The 17,664-nt window shown below is 39.5% G+C and overlaps 2 protein-coding genes across 2 annotated transcripts in view; one reads left to right on the forward strand and one right to left on the reverse strand.

Moving 5' to 3' along the window:
* Positions 1-17,664, forward strand: part of NCMAP (non-compact myelin associated protein) — a 610,040-nt gene that overhangs the window by 348,313 nt on the left and 244,063 nt on the right. The gene's annotated exons all lie outside the window — the stretch shown is intronic.
* RUNX3 (RUNX family transcription factor 3) overlaps positions 1-17,664 on the reverse strand; it is a 227,838-nt gene that overhangs the window by 95,499 nt on the left and 114,675 nt on the right. Inside the window, exon 3 of the mRNA XM_070764236.1 lies at positions 10,012-10,168. Within this exon, the coding sequence (XP_070620337.1) occupies positions 10,012-10,168 (157 nt within the window). The remainder of the gene's footprint in view (positions 1-10,011; positions 10,169-17,664) is intronic.

The raw sequence follows: 17,664 nt of genomic DNA on the forward strand, positions 1-17,664 counted from the left end.
AACTTAATTCCTTCTGTGACCAGGTTCTTAAGTAGAAAAGTTTGTAAGAAGAAGCAATTTTTCCCATAAGAATCAATGTAAAAGCAAATAATGCGTGCGATTGGGGAAACCACAGGGAGGATGTAGGCCCCGTTATCTCCCAGGAGATTCCTAGAGAGGCCCCACAGAGGCTTCTCCCTGCCTTTTCCGGCCCTGTTTCCTCCCAGGAGATTCCTAGAGAGGCCCCACAGAGGCTCCTCCCTGCCTTTTCTGGTTACAGTTTCGGAAGCTCGGGTTTGTAAGTGGAAAATGGTTCTTGAGAAGATGCAAAAAAATCTTGAACACCCAGTTCTTATCTAGAAAAGTTCGTAAGTAGAGACCTTTGTAGGTAGAGGTAATTATTATTAGATTTGTATATACCACTGTATGTGGTTCTATTTTTTTTTAAAAGGCTATAACCAAATAGGATAGACTAACAAAATTCCTGTTCTGCAGAGAGAAGTTACCGATCCATGTTGCATTTCTGCAAAGCAGATCTGAAACATAGACCTTCTTGTTGACCATTTGGATTCTCAAGCTGACATCTAGGAGGACACAATAATCAATCACGTATTTTCCTATAAATCTTACAATAAGCTCAACATGGAACAATGCTGTTTCAACTGTATGTATTGAAATATTTGCTAACCTTGTGTACACATGAACATTCACATAACCTTCTTATTTTGGGGGGTGGGCAGGAATGCCTTTGATCAGACTTGATGGCCAGTGACTGTTTGGACAAGTCCCTGCAGTTTTGTTGGCAGGGCTTTTTAAAGTGGTTTGGCCTTGCCTGTTCTTCCTAAGACAGAGAAAGAAGGGCTGGTCCAGGGTGACTGTGTTTAAGGAAGAACTAGACCTCACCATCTACTGGTTATTAGTTTGGTACCTTTAATCACTACACCAAACTGACACTCAACATTGTTAAATACTGTACATGTAGTCCTTGAATTACAACCATAATTATGCCAGGGGTGAAATCCAGCAGGTTCTAACAGATTCTGGAAAAACGGTAGGGGAAATTTTGAGTAATAATTAATAATAATAATAATTTATTGGATTTGTATGCCGCCCCTCTCCGCAGACTCGGGGCGGCAAACAACAATAATAAACACAACATGTACAATCCAATAATAAAAAACAACTAAAAACCCCTATTATAAAACCAAACATACACACAAACATACCATGCATAACTTGTAATGGCCTAGGGGGAAGGAATATCTCAACTCCCCCATGCCTGGCGGTATAAATGAGTCTTGAGTAGTTTACGAAAGACAGGGAGGGTGGGGGCAGTTCTAATCTCCGGGGGGAGTTGGTTCCAGAGGGCCAGGGCCGCCACAGAGAAGGCTCTTCCCCTGGGGCCCGCCAAACGACATTGTTTAGTCGACGGGACCCGGAGAAGGCCAACTCTGTGGGACGTTATCGGTCGCTGGGATTGGTGCAGTAGCAGGCGGTTCCGGAGGTAATCTGGTCCAATGCCATGTAGGGCTTTAAAGGTGGGAGTGGGGATTTTGCAGTATTCTTCCCCTACCATTACTTTTAACATAACCAAGCAATAACTTCATTAAATTCAGGGTTAATATGCACTGCTTATACTTTCAGTTTTACTAGTAATAATAATGTTCCCTATCAGCATTTCTCTCATATTTGCTAACATGAAATGTATCTTTCTCTCAAAGTTTATAATTTCAACATTTATTTTTTATCCCCAACTGTAATTCTACCTATCTGTCTGTCTACAGGCTCATTTGTCCTTATAATTTGCTCCAATCCCACAAGGATTTGGACAGTATTCAATATTCATGCCCTCATCACCTCGAGGTTCGACTACTGTATTGCTCTCAACATGGGGCTACCTTTGAAAAGTGTTCGGAAATTTCAGATTGTGCAGAATGCAGCTGCGAGAGAAATCATGGGCTTCCCCAGCTATGCCCATGTTACTCCAACACTCTGCAGTCTGCATTGGTTGCAGATCAATTTCCGTTCACAATTCAAAGTGTTGGTTATGACCTTTAAAGCCCTTCATGGCATTGGACCAGAATATCTCCGGGACCGACCGCCTTCTGCCGCACGAATCCCAGCGACCGATTAGGTCCCACAGAGTGGGCCTTCTCTGGGTCCCGTCAACTAAACAATGTCAGTTGGCGGGCCCCAGGGGAAGAGCCTTCTCTGTGGCGGCCCCGACTCTCTGGAACCAACTCCCCCCAGAGATTAGAACTGCCCCTACCCTCCTTGCCTTTCATAAACTCCTTAAAACCCACCTTTGTCGTCAGGCATGGGGAAACTGAAATATCTCCCCAGGGCCTATACAATTTATGTATGGTATGTTTGTATGTATGTCTGCTTAAAAATGGGGTTTTTTAAATATCTTAAATTGTAAATTATTAGATTTGTCATGAACTGTTTTTATTGTGTTGTGAGCCGCCCCGAGTCTACGGAAAGGGGCGGCATACAAATCTAATAAATAAATAAATAAATGAATGAATAAATGAATGAATGAATGAATAAATGAAGGAAGGAAGGAAGGAAGGAAGGAAGGAAGGAAGGAATAAATAAATAAATAAATAATACAAGCAAAAATGGACAAATTCCAACCACATCACATTAAATCCAGCACCAGAAAGCAAAAACCCTCACCTGTGGTTTTCTACGCAACACCACTAAATTTGATTGCAAACTTTTTAAAAATAATAAAATTATTTGATTTGTGCAATAAATGCTTTCTAAATCTAAGTTAAAACTCTATGCAAACCCCAATGCAAATTGGTTGCCCTTTCATTTGTCAGGATATATTTTGCTGATTCTAAACTATCCATCAAATTGTAAAAGTGACCCAGTTTTCTTCCATCCACGTTATACAGACAATACTGTTTCAAATTTTGTGTGTTTTTTAGATGAAATGTGTTTTCCTAAAATGTATATTAGCCGAGTTTAATTTGAATCATGGTATAAATTAGATTGTCAGTGACTCTGATCTCCAATTAATTCTATACAAGGTTAAATTTAATTTTAATTTTTATATTTTTAAAATTTGTTTTATTAATATTTTATTTTATCTTATTTTAATCTGCCAACCCCCTTTCTTTTGATCTTGATTTTTCATTTCTTCCTGTTGCAGTGTATGACAGAGGAATTTGTTTCGGGTCAAAGAAAACACAATATTTATTTCATCATTTTCCAAATTAATGCTTGAGGATTTTATTTAACAAATATGAGCTAGTATTGAGGAATGTTTTTATTACATTAGAGGAGCCAGAGATTTTCCCCACTGAATAAAACATAAATATAAGCTATGCTCATAAAGCTTCTTTTTATGGACGGAAAACTTCCTGTTTTTATAGAATTGCCTAAAGTTTATCTGCAAATCTTTCTTCTTCTATCCCACAAGAATGTGGCTGTTACTTTTGGCTCATTAATTATAATACTAGATGAGGATACCTTAAAATAAATATCGCTGTTTCCTCACCTAGTGTTCTATCGCAGTGTTTCTTAACCTGGACCGATTTCTGAGGTACGGACTTCAACTCCCAGAATTCCCCAACCAGGAAGGCTGGCTAGGGAATTCTGGGAGTTGAAGTCCACACCCCGGAAACCGGCCCTGATTCAGAAATACTGCTCTATCACTTTCCTGGACGATCCCTTCCATATCTGACAGAGAATTCAGCAAATTCCAGATGCCTGACTCATCTTCTAAGGTGATTTTCATTTCTGTGGCTTTGTGGTTTCCAGGTGCACACACAGGCCTTTCTTGAACATTCAAGCTGCAAATGTGAGGAAAGTGCCCCGGAGTCATCAGGAAACCTTCTCTACCTTCAGAACAAGGAGAGCTCTGAGGAATCCGAAGGCAGCTGAGCTCCTACAACCCTGTCTTCAAACCACATAATCACAGCCTCCTTTGCTGGGTAGATACTCGGCCACTGCTGGTTGGAGGTGGAGTTACAGCCAGACTGGCTGTCAAACCAGGGATTGTGGTCAAAGAGATGATGAAACTGGTTAATTTTGAGCCATGGTGGCGCAGTGGTTAGAGTGCAGTACTGCAGGCTACTTCTGCCATTGGGCCATTCGAATATCACCAGGCTCAAGGTTGACTCAGCCTTTCACCCTTCCAACTAGGTGGGTAAAATGAGGACCCAGATTTATTTATTTATTTATTTATATTTATATTTATATTTATATTTATATTTATATTTATATTTATATTTATATTTATATTTATATTTATATTTATATTTATATTTATATTTATATTATTTATATTTATATTTATATTTATATTTATATTTATATTTTATTATTATTATTATTATTATTATTATTATTATTATTATTATTGTCAATACAACACAGCAAACGAGATCACTATGTTGGATTTCATATTTCATCATCAGTCGGGCTCTTCCCAAGCACCTAGGACTGTGTGATGTAGCGGCGAATTATGTGTGCCGATCCCAGATTTTTGCAATTGACAGATGGAGATTTATATATATATTATATAATATAATATAATACTAATACTAATTTATTATTTATTTGTTTGTTTATTTATTGGATTTGTATGCCGCCCCTCTCCATAGACTCGGGCGGCATACTAATACTAATACTAATACTAACACTACTACTACTACTACTACTACTACTAATAATAATAATAATAATAATATCCTGCCCCTCTCCGAAGACTCGGGGCGGCTTATAGCATATGAAAAACAATACAATTCTGAAATCCGATAATAACTGAAAACAAACAATGTAAACCCCTAATTTAATTTAAAAACAGTCATTTCTCATCCGCCAGCATACATTCCATTCAACATACATTCATTCATAGGCAGGGGCTGATGGTTAGTGTCCCCAGGCCTGTTGGCCCAAGTGAGTCTTCAAACTCTTGCGTAAAGCGAGGAGGGTGGGGGCAGTGCGAATCTCTGGAGGGAACTGATTTCAGAGGGCCAGGGCCACCACAGAGAAGGCTTTTCCTCTAGGCCCCGCCAAACGACATTGTCTGGCTGACGGGACCTGGAGAAGGCCGACTCTGTGGGACCTGACTGGTCGCTGGGACTCACATGGCTGAAGGTGGTCCCGCAAGTAACCTGGTCCAATGTCATTGTTGGGGGCATTAGGCTGACTCTGTAAACCAATTAGAGGGGGCTGTAAAAGTCCCGCGAAGCAGTATAAAAAGTCTAAATGCTATTGCTAAGTGCTACTTGCCATCATGAATAAACTCAAGGCCACTTTTATCCAGGGTGGCGCAGCAGGTAGAGTGCTGTACTGCAGGCCACTGAAGCTGACTGTAGATCTGTAGGTCAGTGGTTCTAATCTCATCACTGGCTCAAGGTTGACTCAGCCTTCCATCCTTCCGAGGTGGGTAAAATGAGGACCCGGATTGTGGGGGCAATATGCTGGCTCTGTTAAAAAGTGCTATTGCTAACATGTTGTAAGCCGCACTGAGTCTAAGGAGAAAGGCGGCATTAAAATAAAATAAAATAAAATGAAATAAAATAAAATAAAATAATAAAATTAAATTAAATTAAATTAAATTAAATTAAAAAAAATAAATAATAAAATAATAAAATAAAATAAAATATAAATAAATCCTAGCATACAAAGAATGGTTGCAGGAATTGGATGTGGCTACTCTAGGGGTGAGTGTGTAGAAAGGACGAAGGGTGACATGATAGCAGAGTTCTAGTATTCGTTACATAGAAGAAGGGGTCTAATTTTACTACCTTTTGCCATGGTTGTTAAGTGAATCCTTGCAGTTATTAAGAGCATCATGGGGTCGTTAAGTGAATTTGACTTTGCTTCTTGGAAGTAGCTGATTAGCGCATGGCCCAGTAAAAACATGCCAGTTGCGAAATGCACACATTTTGATCGTGTGATTGTAGAGATGCTGCAACAGAGCTTAAGTATCTCTACTTAAGATCTTAATTTGTTCCATGACCAGGTCGTTAAGCAGAAAAGTTTGTAAGTAGAAGCATTTTTTCCCATAGGAATCAATGTAAAAGCAAATAATGCGTGCAAACCCATTAGGAAAGAAATAAAAGCTCATAATTTGGGTGGGAGGAGGAGGAGGAAGAGGAGGAGGACAGTCGCTGCCCAGAGCGAAGGGAGTGTTTCTTTCCTCTGGGCGCTGGCAGAGGTTTATTCTCTCTCCAAGCGCCCAGAGAAAGAAAAATGCTTCGTTCGCTCTGGACTGCCAAAGCCTCCTTAAGCGCCACCAAAAGGCTCCTCTGGCAGCCCAGATGGCCAGGATTAAATTGGGAATGGCAGGAAACTGGCCAGGCCTTGGTGCCGCTCTCAAATTTCCTGGGAAATTTTTCCAGGCTCGGGTTCTTAAGTAGAAAATGGTTCTTAAGAAGAGGCAAAAAAATCTTGAACACCTGGTTCTTATCTAGAAAAGTTCTTAAGTAGAGGTGTTCTTAAGTAGAGGCACCACTGTATTCTGCTCCGGCTAATAGCTATGAATGCATGAAGTATGAAAGTTTAACATTGGGGGTTTTAAATTGTGTTTTTTATTATTGCAATTTATCATTGTGTCTTTTATTCTTGTAAGCCAGCCTGAGTCCACTTAAAGAAGGGTGGCCTATAAATTTAATTAAATAAAATTAAATAAATAAATTAAATTAAAAGATCGTAACTAGAAGAAGGGAAGGTTTCAAATCTCAATCCAGAATCGGAGTTCAGCATGGAAGGAGTTAATTAACAGAAGGATGGATGCATTCAAATACAGTGATACCTCGTCTTACAAAGGCCTCGTCATACAAACTTTTCAAGATACAAACGCGGGGTTTAAGATTTTTTTGCCTCTTCTTACAAACTATTTTCACCTTACAAACCCACCGCCGCCTCTGGGATGCCCCGCCTCCAGACTTCCGTTGCCAGCGAAGCACCCATTTTTGTGCTGCTGGGATTCCCCTGAGGCTCCCCTCTATGGGAAACCCCACCTCCGGACTTCTGTGTTTTTGTGATGCTGCAGGGGAATCCCAGCAGGGGAATCCAAACAGCGCAAAAACAGGTGCTTCGTTGGCAACGGAAGTCCGGAGGTGGGGTTTCCCATGGAGGGGAGCCTCAGGGGAATCCCAGCCATAGTTCCCTCTAAGCTGAGCAGTGAGCAATCGCTCACTTAAAAATCATCATCAACTCAGAGTTTTCCAAACCTGCCCAGAAGCCGAGAGGGAAAGAGTGAGAGGGAAGGAGAGAGAGAGGAAGAGAGGAAGAGAGAGAAACAGATAGAAAAAAGAGAGGAAGGAAAAAAGAAAGAAAAAGAATGGGAGTAAGGAAGAGAGAAAGAAAATCAAAATCTAGTTTGAAACTAGCTTAACTATTTAAGTGGCATTTTGATATTGATAGAGTTGCCCTATTATGAGCTCACTGTTATAGACACACAGTACAGTATTTTATTTTGAAATTCTCTGAGGCAAAACAGGGTGGGTTTTTTGTTTGTTTGTTTGTTTATTTATTTATTTATTTATTTTTTCTGTGCCGCCCAGTCCCAAAGGGACTGCCGCTCAGACACTATACTTTTCTGCCCACCCACCCAAAAAATTAGAGGGAACACTGATCCCAGCAGCGCAAAAATGGACACTTCGGCTGGCAAAAGGGGTGAATTTTGGCCTTGCACGCATTAATCACTTTTACATTGATTCCTATGGAAAACATTGTTTCGTCTTACAAACTTTTCACCTTAAGAACATCATCCCGGAACTAATTAAGTTTGTAAGACAAGGTATCACTGTATGTGGCTCACACAGCCCCATTTCCAATCCAAAATATTCCATCCAGAAAGGGTGTGTGTGTGTCAATTCTGCTAAAAAAAAAACCCTATCCTGTGTATGAAAATATTTTAATGAGCTTTATAGAGGCTTGATCAAAAGCTTGCCTGCAACGGAAGACAACGATATTTTCCCCAGCCCACCACCAACTTTTCTAAGCTTGGCGCAAGTCGGAGAGAGAAGAATGGAAATCAAAGGAGTCACAGACTACTGTAATTTCTCAGCCCAGACATGGAGACCCAAGTGGGGGCTCCTAATGAATTCAAGAGTCAAGTTCGGATGGAGCCGGGTTCATGTTTGGGACTCCGTTGTAAAAGAGGATGGGGGGAAAAAAGAGAGAAGGGGGGGAGAAGGAGGAGGGAGGAGACTTAAGCAAATAATTGAGTACAGAAATGAAAGCTTAATTCATAAAGGCAAAACATTTTTCCATTCATCAACCTGCAAGCAGTTAAATGTGGGTGGGTGGGTGGGGGCAGCTGTTTGAAAGAAAAAAGACCGCCTGCCAAAATCCAGCAGGGAAACGGAAATGCAGAGAAGAATGTAAACTAGTTGGGTTTGGACAGAGCGCAACAAATAAACAGCTATTACATGCAAATCGTTTGTAAGATCGTTTGCTGAAAAAGCCCCAGAAAAAAAAAAAATATATATATATATATATAAATATATATATAAATATTACACGGGGCAAAACCCGAACTCAGAACAATCTACACACACACACACACACACACACACACATATATATATATATATATATATGTTTTTTTATGTCGGATCACCCTGGTATATTTCAAGGAACGTCACAGCTCCTTTTTGCCTCTAGGCCCAACCCAGGGCCACTTCAAGGCAGTTAATTTATTTATAGCCGACAACTATATTCTGTATGTGTCAACCGACATTGCCTTTCGTAAGCTTCTTAAAATCCATCTCTGCCGTCAGGCATGGGGGAACTGAGATATTCTTTCCCCCTAGGCCTTACAATTTACGCATGGTATGTTTGTATGTATGTTTGGTTTTATAATAAGGGTTTTTTCCGTTGTTTAGTATTGGATTGTTACATGCTGTTTTTATCACTGTTGTTAGCCGCCCCGAGTCTGCGGAGAGGGGCGGCATACAAATCCAATAAATAAATAAATAAAATAAATAAAATAAATATGCCCCACCTAAGCATCTCTAAAATCCTGATGCTCCCCACCTCCCGTCCACAAGATATATAATTTTTACTATTTAAAAAGTGAACTCCTACTCACGCTGAGGAAGCCTAAAAGGCCATTGACTTGGTTTAAACAAGATTCTAATAGCCCCCGTTAAAAATCAAATTGCTCCCCCCTACGTGGGGCGTGGCCCCCACGTTGAGAACCACCGCTCTAAGCCATGGGACAAGGGCCATACCCCCAACAGCAAACAGAAGCCAGAAAATGAACGAAGGCCAAGCCAAGATGAAAGGTAATTTAGGGTTCCATCAAAATGAAAGCAATTAAACACAATGAAAGCGATTACTCCCTCTTATTTCATAATTAAGCGTTTAAATGTTAACAATTCAGCAGAAATCTTTGGAGAAGCTTTAAAATCATCCACAAAGGATTGAAGGGGAGACATGAAACCCTGGGAATGTTGGTTATACAGTTGGAATTTACAGCTACCAGAACTTCATGTGCACAAAGACTAAGCTCAGAGCACAGTTCAAAAACCGTAAGCAGGTAGTTCTCGACTGAATGCCATTTGATTTATTAATTTTATTTATTTATTCGATTTTTACGCTGCCCTTCTCCTTAGACTCAGGGCGGCTTACAACATGCTAGCAATAGCACTTTCTAACAGAGCCAGCATATTGACCCCACAATCCGGGGCCTCATTTGACCCACCTTGGAAGGATGGAAAGCTGAAACCTTGAGCCGGTGATGAGATTTGAACCGCTGACCTACAGATCTATAGTCAGCTTCAGTGGCCTGCAGTACAGCACTCTACCTGCTGTGCCACCCCAGCTCTTAGTGACCGATTTAGTGAGTGCTTGAAGTAACAACAGCAATGAAAAAAAGTGACTTATGAACCATTTTTCACCCTTGCAACCACTATAGCATCTCCATGGTCACAGGATCAAGATTCAGATACTTGGCCACTAACATGTATTTTTGATGGTTGCAATAGCAATAGCATTTAGACTTATATACCACTTCACAATGCTTTACTGCACTCTCTAAACTTCTTTAAAACTCCTTACCTCGGCCACTCCGGCCGACGAAGCGAAGATCATTGAACCTGGCCACCTGATTCTTCATCACAGCCGAGGCGTTCCGAAGCTCAGCCGAATAGTTCTCATCATTACCAGCCATGACCGTTACCACTGTCCCATCGGGAACGTCCCCAAGGGATACCACCTGGAAGCAACCACAGAATTGGCATTTAGAATTGTGAATTAGGAAGGTATTAACCTGTTTGAGTATGTTTTTCTTTTATTTAATTTTTCTTCCTTCCTTCTCTTGATATAAATTATGTATTTGAGCCCCTTTCATGTGTGCGTATGTGTTTTGCTGGTTTATTGTTTGACCTTCTTCTTTATTTACCGTATATACTTGAGTATAAGTCGGCCCGAGTATAAGCCGAGACACCTACTTTTGCCACAAAAACTGGGAAAACTTATTGACTCGAATATAAGCCCAGGGTGGAAAATACAGTGGCTACTGGTAACTTATAAAAATGGAATATTCTTCTATTGTAGCTTCTTAAAATTGTTTTTGTAGAAGAAAAAAAAAACCATATGAAGAATGGTTGCAAGAACTGGTTACATCTAGTTTAATGAAAAAAAAGGACCAGGGGAGACATGATAGCATTCTTCCAATATCTCAGGATTTGCCACAAAGAGAGTCAACCTATTCTCCAAAGCACCTGAGGGCAGAACAAGACGCAATGGGTGGAAACTAAACAAGGAGAGTAGCAACTTAGAACTAAGGAGAAAATTCCTGACAGTTGGAACAATGAATCTGTGGAACAGCCTGCCACCGGAAGTTGTGAATGCTCCAACACTGGAAGTTTCTAAGAAGATGTTGGATACCCATTTGTCTGGAGTAGTGTAGGGTTTCCTGCCTAGGCAAGGGGTTGGACTAGAAGACCTCCAAGGTCCCTTCCAACCCTGTTGTTATTATTATTATGTAACTTTTTTCCTTCCAAAATGTTTTTTATTTCTTGCATCTTTCTTCCTCCCCTTCCAAAATCTTTCTTTTTCTAAATTCCAAAACCCTCTTAAAATATCTTTAGGAATGTTATCTTAATCTTAAAACCTGTTATCTTAATCTTCATTACAATATCATTATAATTTTCTTAATAATTGGGATTTCATATATTCTTTCAAAACAATTGCTTAAATCAAACTTCCATATAATAAATATTCAGATTTTCCATCTAAAACATCTTTCATAAGTTAAAATCATTACTATCTCAATAGATCAATAAATAACAATAGGGGGTTACTCAATCATTAATTCTTTCTTTCTTCTACATGATATTTATCTTGCATAAGGAGAAACCATACTCTTAAAAAAGGTAAATCTATTCATATTAAATATGTAGAACAAATGATTAATGACAAAATTCATACTATTAATAATATTATCCTAACCTTTGTATTGTTTTAAACAAGTCAGCATTAGCAATCCTCTTGGGTATAAGTATAGTTGGAAGAAAAAGTTTAATTACACAGAATTATCCCCACTTGAAGCAAACATTTCTTACAAAATAACAAATCCTGTTAATCAAATTTAAATGGGTAACTTACATTTTACTTGTACATTTTATTTACTTGTAAAATATTGTTGTTGGCTTGATCAGAAGAGGAAGCCATGGTTCCTTCCTTCTGAAAGACTCTTCAACCCTCCCGCCCCTTCCCCCAGTGCTTCCTGTAGAGGAGGATCTGTGATTGGTATAGCCTGCTGCCAATCAGATAGTTCTCTCAGTGCCTCCTTTCTGTATAGAGGAGGATCTGTGATTGGTTCAGCCTGCTGCTAATCAGGTAGCTCAGGGGTATTGCCATGAAGAAGAAGAAGAAACCAGGTGTTGCCAGCCATGAGGTTTCTTTCCTTCCTGCCTTTCACATCGGAACTGTGGAGCTTTGGAAAATGCTGCAGGGCCGTTTTCAGGTCAGTGAAAGTCAGTGACTTTAGTATAAGTCGAGGCTGGATTTTTCGGCACATTTTTTGTGCAGAAAATCTCGACTTATACTCGAGTATATACGGTCCATATGAACATAGAATTAGGTTAGAAAAGCAAGAAATATATCAATATGAAAAACCGCATAAGATGTAAAATTGTATATAAAGTAAAATAAGCAAGGAAAGAGAGACTGAGATATCTCTCTATTTTCTGTATGTACCATTGTTTCTTTTTATGAATGTTCAATAAAAGCTTTTAAAATAAAATAAAAAGAATTGTGCATTAATTAAAAAGGTCCATCAATCAAGCATGAATTGTAGCTATTCGAGGGACATTTTGGAGACAGGGCTAAACCCTATTTAACATGAGCAGGGTAGGCGTGAGTGTGGGTGGAGGGCAGAGCCAGTGATCTCGGGCGAGGCCCAAGTTGCAATCCTATAGATTAGAATCATTGAACCACAGGACCGGAAGGACCTCTAAAGTCTTCTAATCCAGGGGTCTCCAACCTTGGCAACTCAAAGACTTGTGGACTTCAACTCTCAGAATTATTATTATTATTATTATTATTATTATTATTATTATTATTATTATTATTATTAATTGGATTTGTATGCTGCCCCTCTCCGTAGACTCGGGGCGGCTAACAACAGTAACAAAAAACAGCATGTAAATCCAATACTAAAACAACTAAAAACCCTTATTGTAAAACCAAGCATCCATCCATACAAACATACCTTGCATAAACTGTAGAGGCCCAGAGGGAAAGAATATCTCAGTTCCCCCATGCCTGACGCTAGAGGTGGGTTTTAAGGAGCTTACAAAAGGCGAGGAGGGTAGGGGCAATTCTAATCTCCTGGGGGAGTTGGTTCCAGAGGGCTGGGGCCGCCACAGAGAAGGCTTTTCCCCTGGGCCCCGCCAAACGACATTGTTTTGTTGACGGGACCTGGAGAAGGCCCACTCTGTGGGACCTAACCGGTCGCTGGGATTCATGCGGCAGAAGGTGGTCTCGTAGATACCCTGGTCCGATGCCATGAAGGGCTTTACAGATGATGACCAACACTTTGAATTGTGACCGGAAACTGATCGGCAACCAATGCAGAATTCCTCAGACAGCTTTGCTTGCCACAGTTGGACACTCCTATATCTAGTCCAATCCCCTGCTCAAGGCAGGAACCTTTGCTGGCTGAGGAATTCTGGGAGCTGAAGTCTACAAGTCTTAAAGTTGCCACTGCTGGAATCAGTGAAGGGCTGCAAACATGTTTACTACCACACTGTGGGTGTGGCTTATTTTGTGGGTGTGGCCTGCCAGACATGTGACCATGTGGGAGTGGCTTGATGATCATGTGACCAAAGGGGTGGCTTAAAGGTCATGTGACTGGCTTAAAGGTGGCCAACTTGACGTCACTCACGTTAAGGGTTAGGGTTAGGGTGCCTGGACTCTCCTTGTCTCAAAGAGATACACTTTCCCTATCTATTTACTATTACTGAACATCCAAAATATACTCATTAATTCTATCTATACAGTGATACCTTGTCTTACAAACTTAATTGGTTCCAGGATGAGGTTCTTAAGGTGAAAAGTTTGTAAGATGAAACAATGTTTCCCATAGGAATCAATGGAAAAGTGATTAATGCGTGCAAGCCCAAAATTCACCCCTTTTGCCAGCCGAAGCGTCTTTTTTTGCACTGCTGGGATTTCCCTAAGGCTCCCCTCCATGGGAAACCCCACCTCCAGACTTCTGTGTTTTGTGATGCCGCAGGGGAATCCCAGCATTCCCAGCGAAGGGAGCATCAGTGAAATTGCAGCATTGCAAAAACACCGAAGTCTTCAAAACCCCACCTCCGGACCTCTGTGTTTTTGCGATGCTGCAATTTCCCCTCGCTGGGAAACCCCACCTCCGGACTTCCATTGCCAGCACAGCGCCTGTTTTTGTGCTGCTGTGATTCTCCTGCATCACCACAAAAACACGGAAGTCTGGAGGTGGGGTTTCCCATGGAGGAGAGCCTCAAGGTAATCCCAGCAGTGCAAAAATGGGTGCTTCACTGGCAACAGAAGTCCGGAGGCGGGGCATCCCAGCAGTGGCGATGGGTTTGTAAGGTGAAAATAGTTTGTAAGAAGAGGCAAAAAAATCTTAAACCCCGGGTTTGTATCTCGAAAAGTTAGTATGACGAGGCGTTTGTAAGACGAGGTATCACTGTATATGCCATATGTGTACCTACATATTACACCTAGGCACTCAAAAATATACATTATCTGCTATATAAACTATATGTGTATGTACACACACATACACACGCACAGCTCTTCTAAAAATATACACATTCAACCTCATTTACCGCGTTAGGAAAAACATACCGAGAACCCAGAAGGGAAAAAAAGAAGAAAAAAAAATCAATTTTTTTTCTACCGGTTCTGCGTACTTGACCAAACTTTTTCCACCAGTTCTGTGTACCTGACCGTACTCATAGGAGCCCATCACTAGTTGGAGCCCCCTGTATCTAATCCTTACACCATCCCAGTCAAATGGTTGTTTGAAGAAAGAATAAACCCACTTAAGACTGCAGTTCTAAACCTTGGCCTTCCCAACATCCGGATATATTGGCATTATAATTTGCAGAGGTTCCTGTTCACGTGACCACGGAAGTAAATTAACAGGATTTATTTCTAAGAAAATAAGATTGTATTAGATTGTTATCGGTGGACATTGATAGAAGAACCAGATTTGGGAAACTTTGACAGGAACAGATTGAAATGGCATGTCTATAAACTACCCACGATTGACCTCTCCAGGTTCCTAAGAGGTCAGTAAGGGCCGTACATAAGTGCACTGATGTGCCTATCGTCCCCTGTCCAATTGTCTTTCCTTTATCTCATATATCATATATATTTTCTTCCTTTCATATATCTTCTCCTCTATTTTTACATATTATCTTTATATATATTACTTCATGTCTATTCTCTTCCGTATGTATTGTGTATTGGACAAATGAATAAATAAATAAAATAAATAAATAACATGTAAACCTGGAATGGAAATTCATTGATATTTACACTTTTCCACCATTGTTCTGGATATGTTTTCATTTATAGGATATGTTTTCATGTACTGTATTTATTTGATGCATTATTCATTACTGCCATTTCTACAGCGCTCAGTTGCAAAAGATAAAAAACCCAAAAACAAAACAGAAAACAAACTTTGTGTTTACTTATTCAGATATTGAGAAAATAAACATTTAGAAATGTCTTCCCTTCTCTTTTCCTTTTAAAAAAAATCATTGAGATAAACATTTTTTTAAAAAGTAATTAAATGCATTTAGATGTTCCCATGATCAAAACCGGGACAGACATAACAAAAAGTTATTAAATTAATACATTACCCGACTGCCCACAGTTCTGGGTGGAATTACTTAAGAATGATTAAAAACAAACTGGAGCAGGAATTAAATTGTATTGTCTATTACTAATTTCAAGGGCAAGCTGCTTCTCAGACTGAAGCCTTTTAAATAACACATAAGATCATCTCACGCAAAAGAATTATTTTACGGTGTCTGCTAAGCCTAGTCATCTTTTGACATTAACAACAACAACAAAAACAACAACCGTGTTGTGTACTGACCATATTTGTCTCGCTGTTCTGGCATTCTTTTACACAAATTCTTTACATGGCTCTAAATGTTTGTCGTTTTGTATGGCATTGTAAGAGCTTTCCTTTGGGATGACTTTGAATGAAAAACTGATTTAACATTATACTAAGAAAAGAAAGGAACCTCTCTGAATAAACTTTACATAACTTTAAAATCTCCACTGTTGGGACATCCACAACTTCTGGAGGCAAGCCTTTCAACTGATTAATTGTTGTAACTTTTAGGCACAGAATTCAGAATAATTCAGTTCATTATTGCTAATATTTCCGAAGCTCTTGAAAAAGACAGTTATTATGTATTATCCTGAAATACAGACCTGGAGATGCTCATCCAAGAGTTAAGTCTAGTAAAATTCACACACACACACAAATTAAATGTTAAGATATTGCATCTACATTCAGTAAACATTTCAATTATTATTTGACAAGTGGTATTAATTGAAATCTAAGCAACGTCAATCAATATTTTAGATTAGCATTCAAAACACAGTTTTTAAACCACTGGTTTAATAGCAGTTCCCAATCTTTAAACTTTAAATCACTGTTAATTCACGGGGATTTACAAAATAGATCGAGCAAGATTTGTAGCGTTGCCTCATTCTTACAACTTAGTCTTTCTTTCTTTCTTTCTTTCTTCCTTCCTTCCTTCCTTCCTTATTTATTTATTTATTTATTTATTGGATTTGTATGCCTAGACTCGGGGCGGCTAACAACAGTGGTAAAAACAACATGCGACAATCCAATACTAAAGCAGCTAAAAACCCTTATTTTAAAACCAATCATACATACAAACATACCATACATAAATTGTAGAAGCCTAGGGGGAAAGAATATCTCAGTTCCCCCATGCCTGACGACAGAGGTGGGTTTTAAGAAGCTTCCGAAAGGCAAGAAGGGTGGGGGCTATTTTAATCTCTGGGGGGAGTTGGTTCCAGAGGGCCGGGGCCGCCACAGAGAAGGCTCTTCCCCTGGGTCCCGCCAAACAACATTGTTTAGTTGACGGGACCTGGAGAAGGCCCACTCTGTGGGAACTAATTGGTCGCTGGGATTCGTGCTGCAGAAGGCGGTCCCAGAGATAACCTGACCCGGTGCCATGAAGGGCTTTATAGGTCATAACCAACACTTTGAATGCAACATATTTGTTTTGTTGTACATTTTGTGCAGGGTTTAATTTCCCCCGAAGATCTCAAAATAATCCAAGATCACAGCTTTGCCTTGGTAACCTCCCTAGGTAACTATCTGCCATTGTCTAAGAAAGAAGTAATAAAAAATACAGTACAGTGTTCCCTCGATTTTTGCGGGATCGAACTTCGCGGAACGTTTATACCACGGTTTTTCAAAAATATTAATTAAAAAATACTTTGTGGTTTTTCCCTCTATACCACGGTTTTTCCTGCCCGATGACGTCATATGTCATTGCCAAACTTTTGTCTGCCTTTAAAAAACATTTTTTAAAATAAACTTTAATAAATAAACATGGTGAGTAATAATCTAAATAGTTGCTAGGGGGATGGGAAATTGTAATTTAGGGGTTTAAAGTGTTAAGGGAAGGCTTGGGATACTGTTCATAGCAAAAAATAGTGTATTTACTTCCGCATCTGTACTTCGCGGAAATTTGACTTTCGCAGGCAATCTTGGAACGCATCCCCCGTGAAAATCGAGGGAACACTGTAATAAAAAAATACTTGTAGTTAAACATATTAGAGAGTCATTAGGTTAGAGAAGAAAGAGAGTTGCTATTTTTTTTAAACTGGTAACTAGAAAAGTTACAGTGATTGACTTTCAGTTTTTATAATGTTTAAAAAGATATTGCATGTTTAAATTGGCTGGCTAGCACTCAAATATCTTTCTGAGGAATGATTCCATTGATTTTCCAAAAAAATGACCATTAAAGCCAGGCCACTTTCAGAAGACATGGCTTTTGACAAGTTAGGTATTATAAGAGTTAAAGTAGAAGGTGAGATACATCATGAAGATAAATTGCTGATTATTACATTGTTTAATCAAAGCTCCATAGCTTGTGGACTTTTTCAGATATTATATTAGACCCCAATAATTTAAAAAAAAATTATATACCCTTT

The sequence above is a fragment of the Erythrolamprus reginae genome, chromosome 11 (assembly GCF_031021105.1).
Source record: "Erythrolamprus reginae isolate rEryReg1 chromosome 11, rEryReg1.hap1, whole genome shotgun sequence".
In the NCBI taxonomy this organism is placed as follows: Eukaryota; Metazoa; Chordata; class Lepidosauria; order Squamata; family Dipsadidae; genus Erythrolamprus; species Erythrolamprus reginae.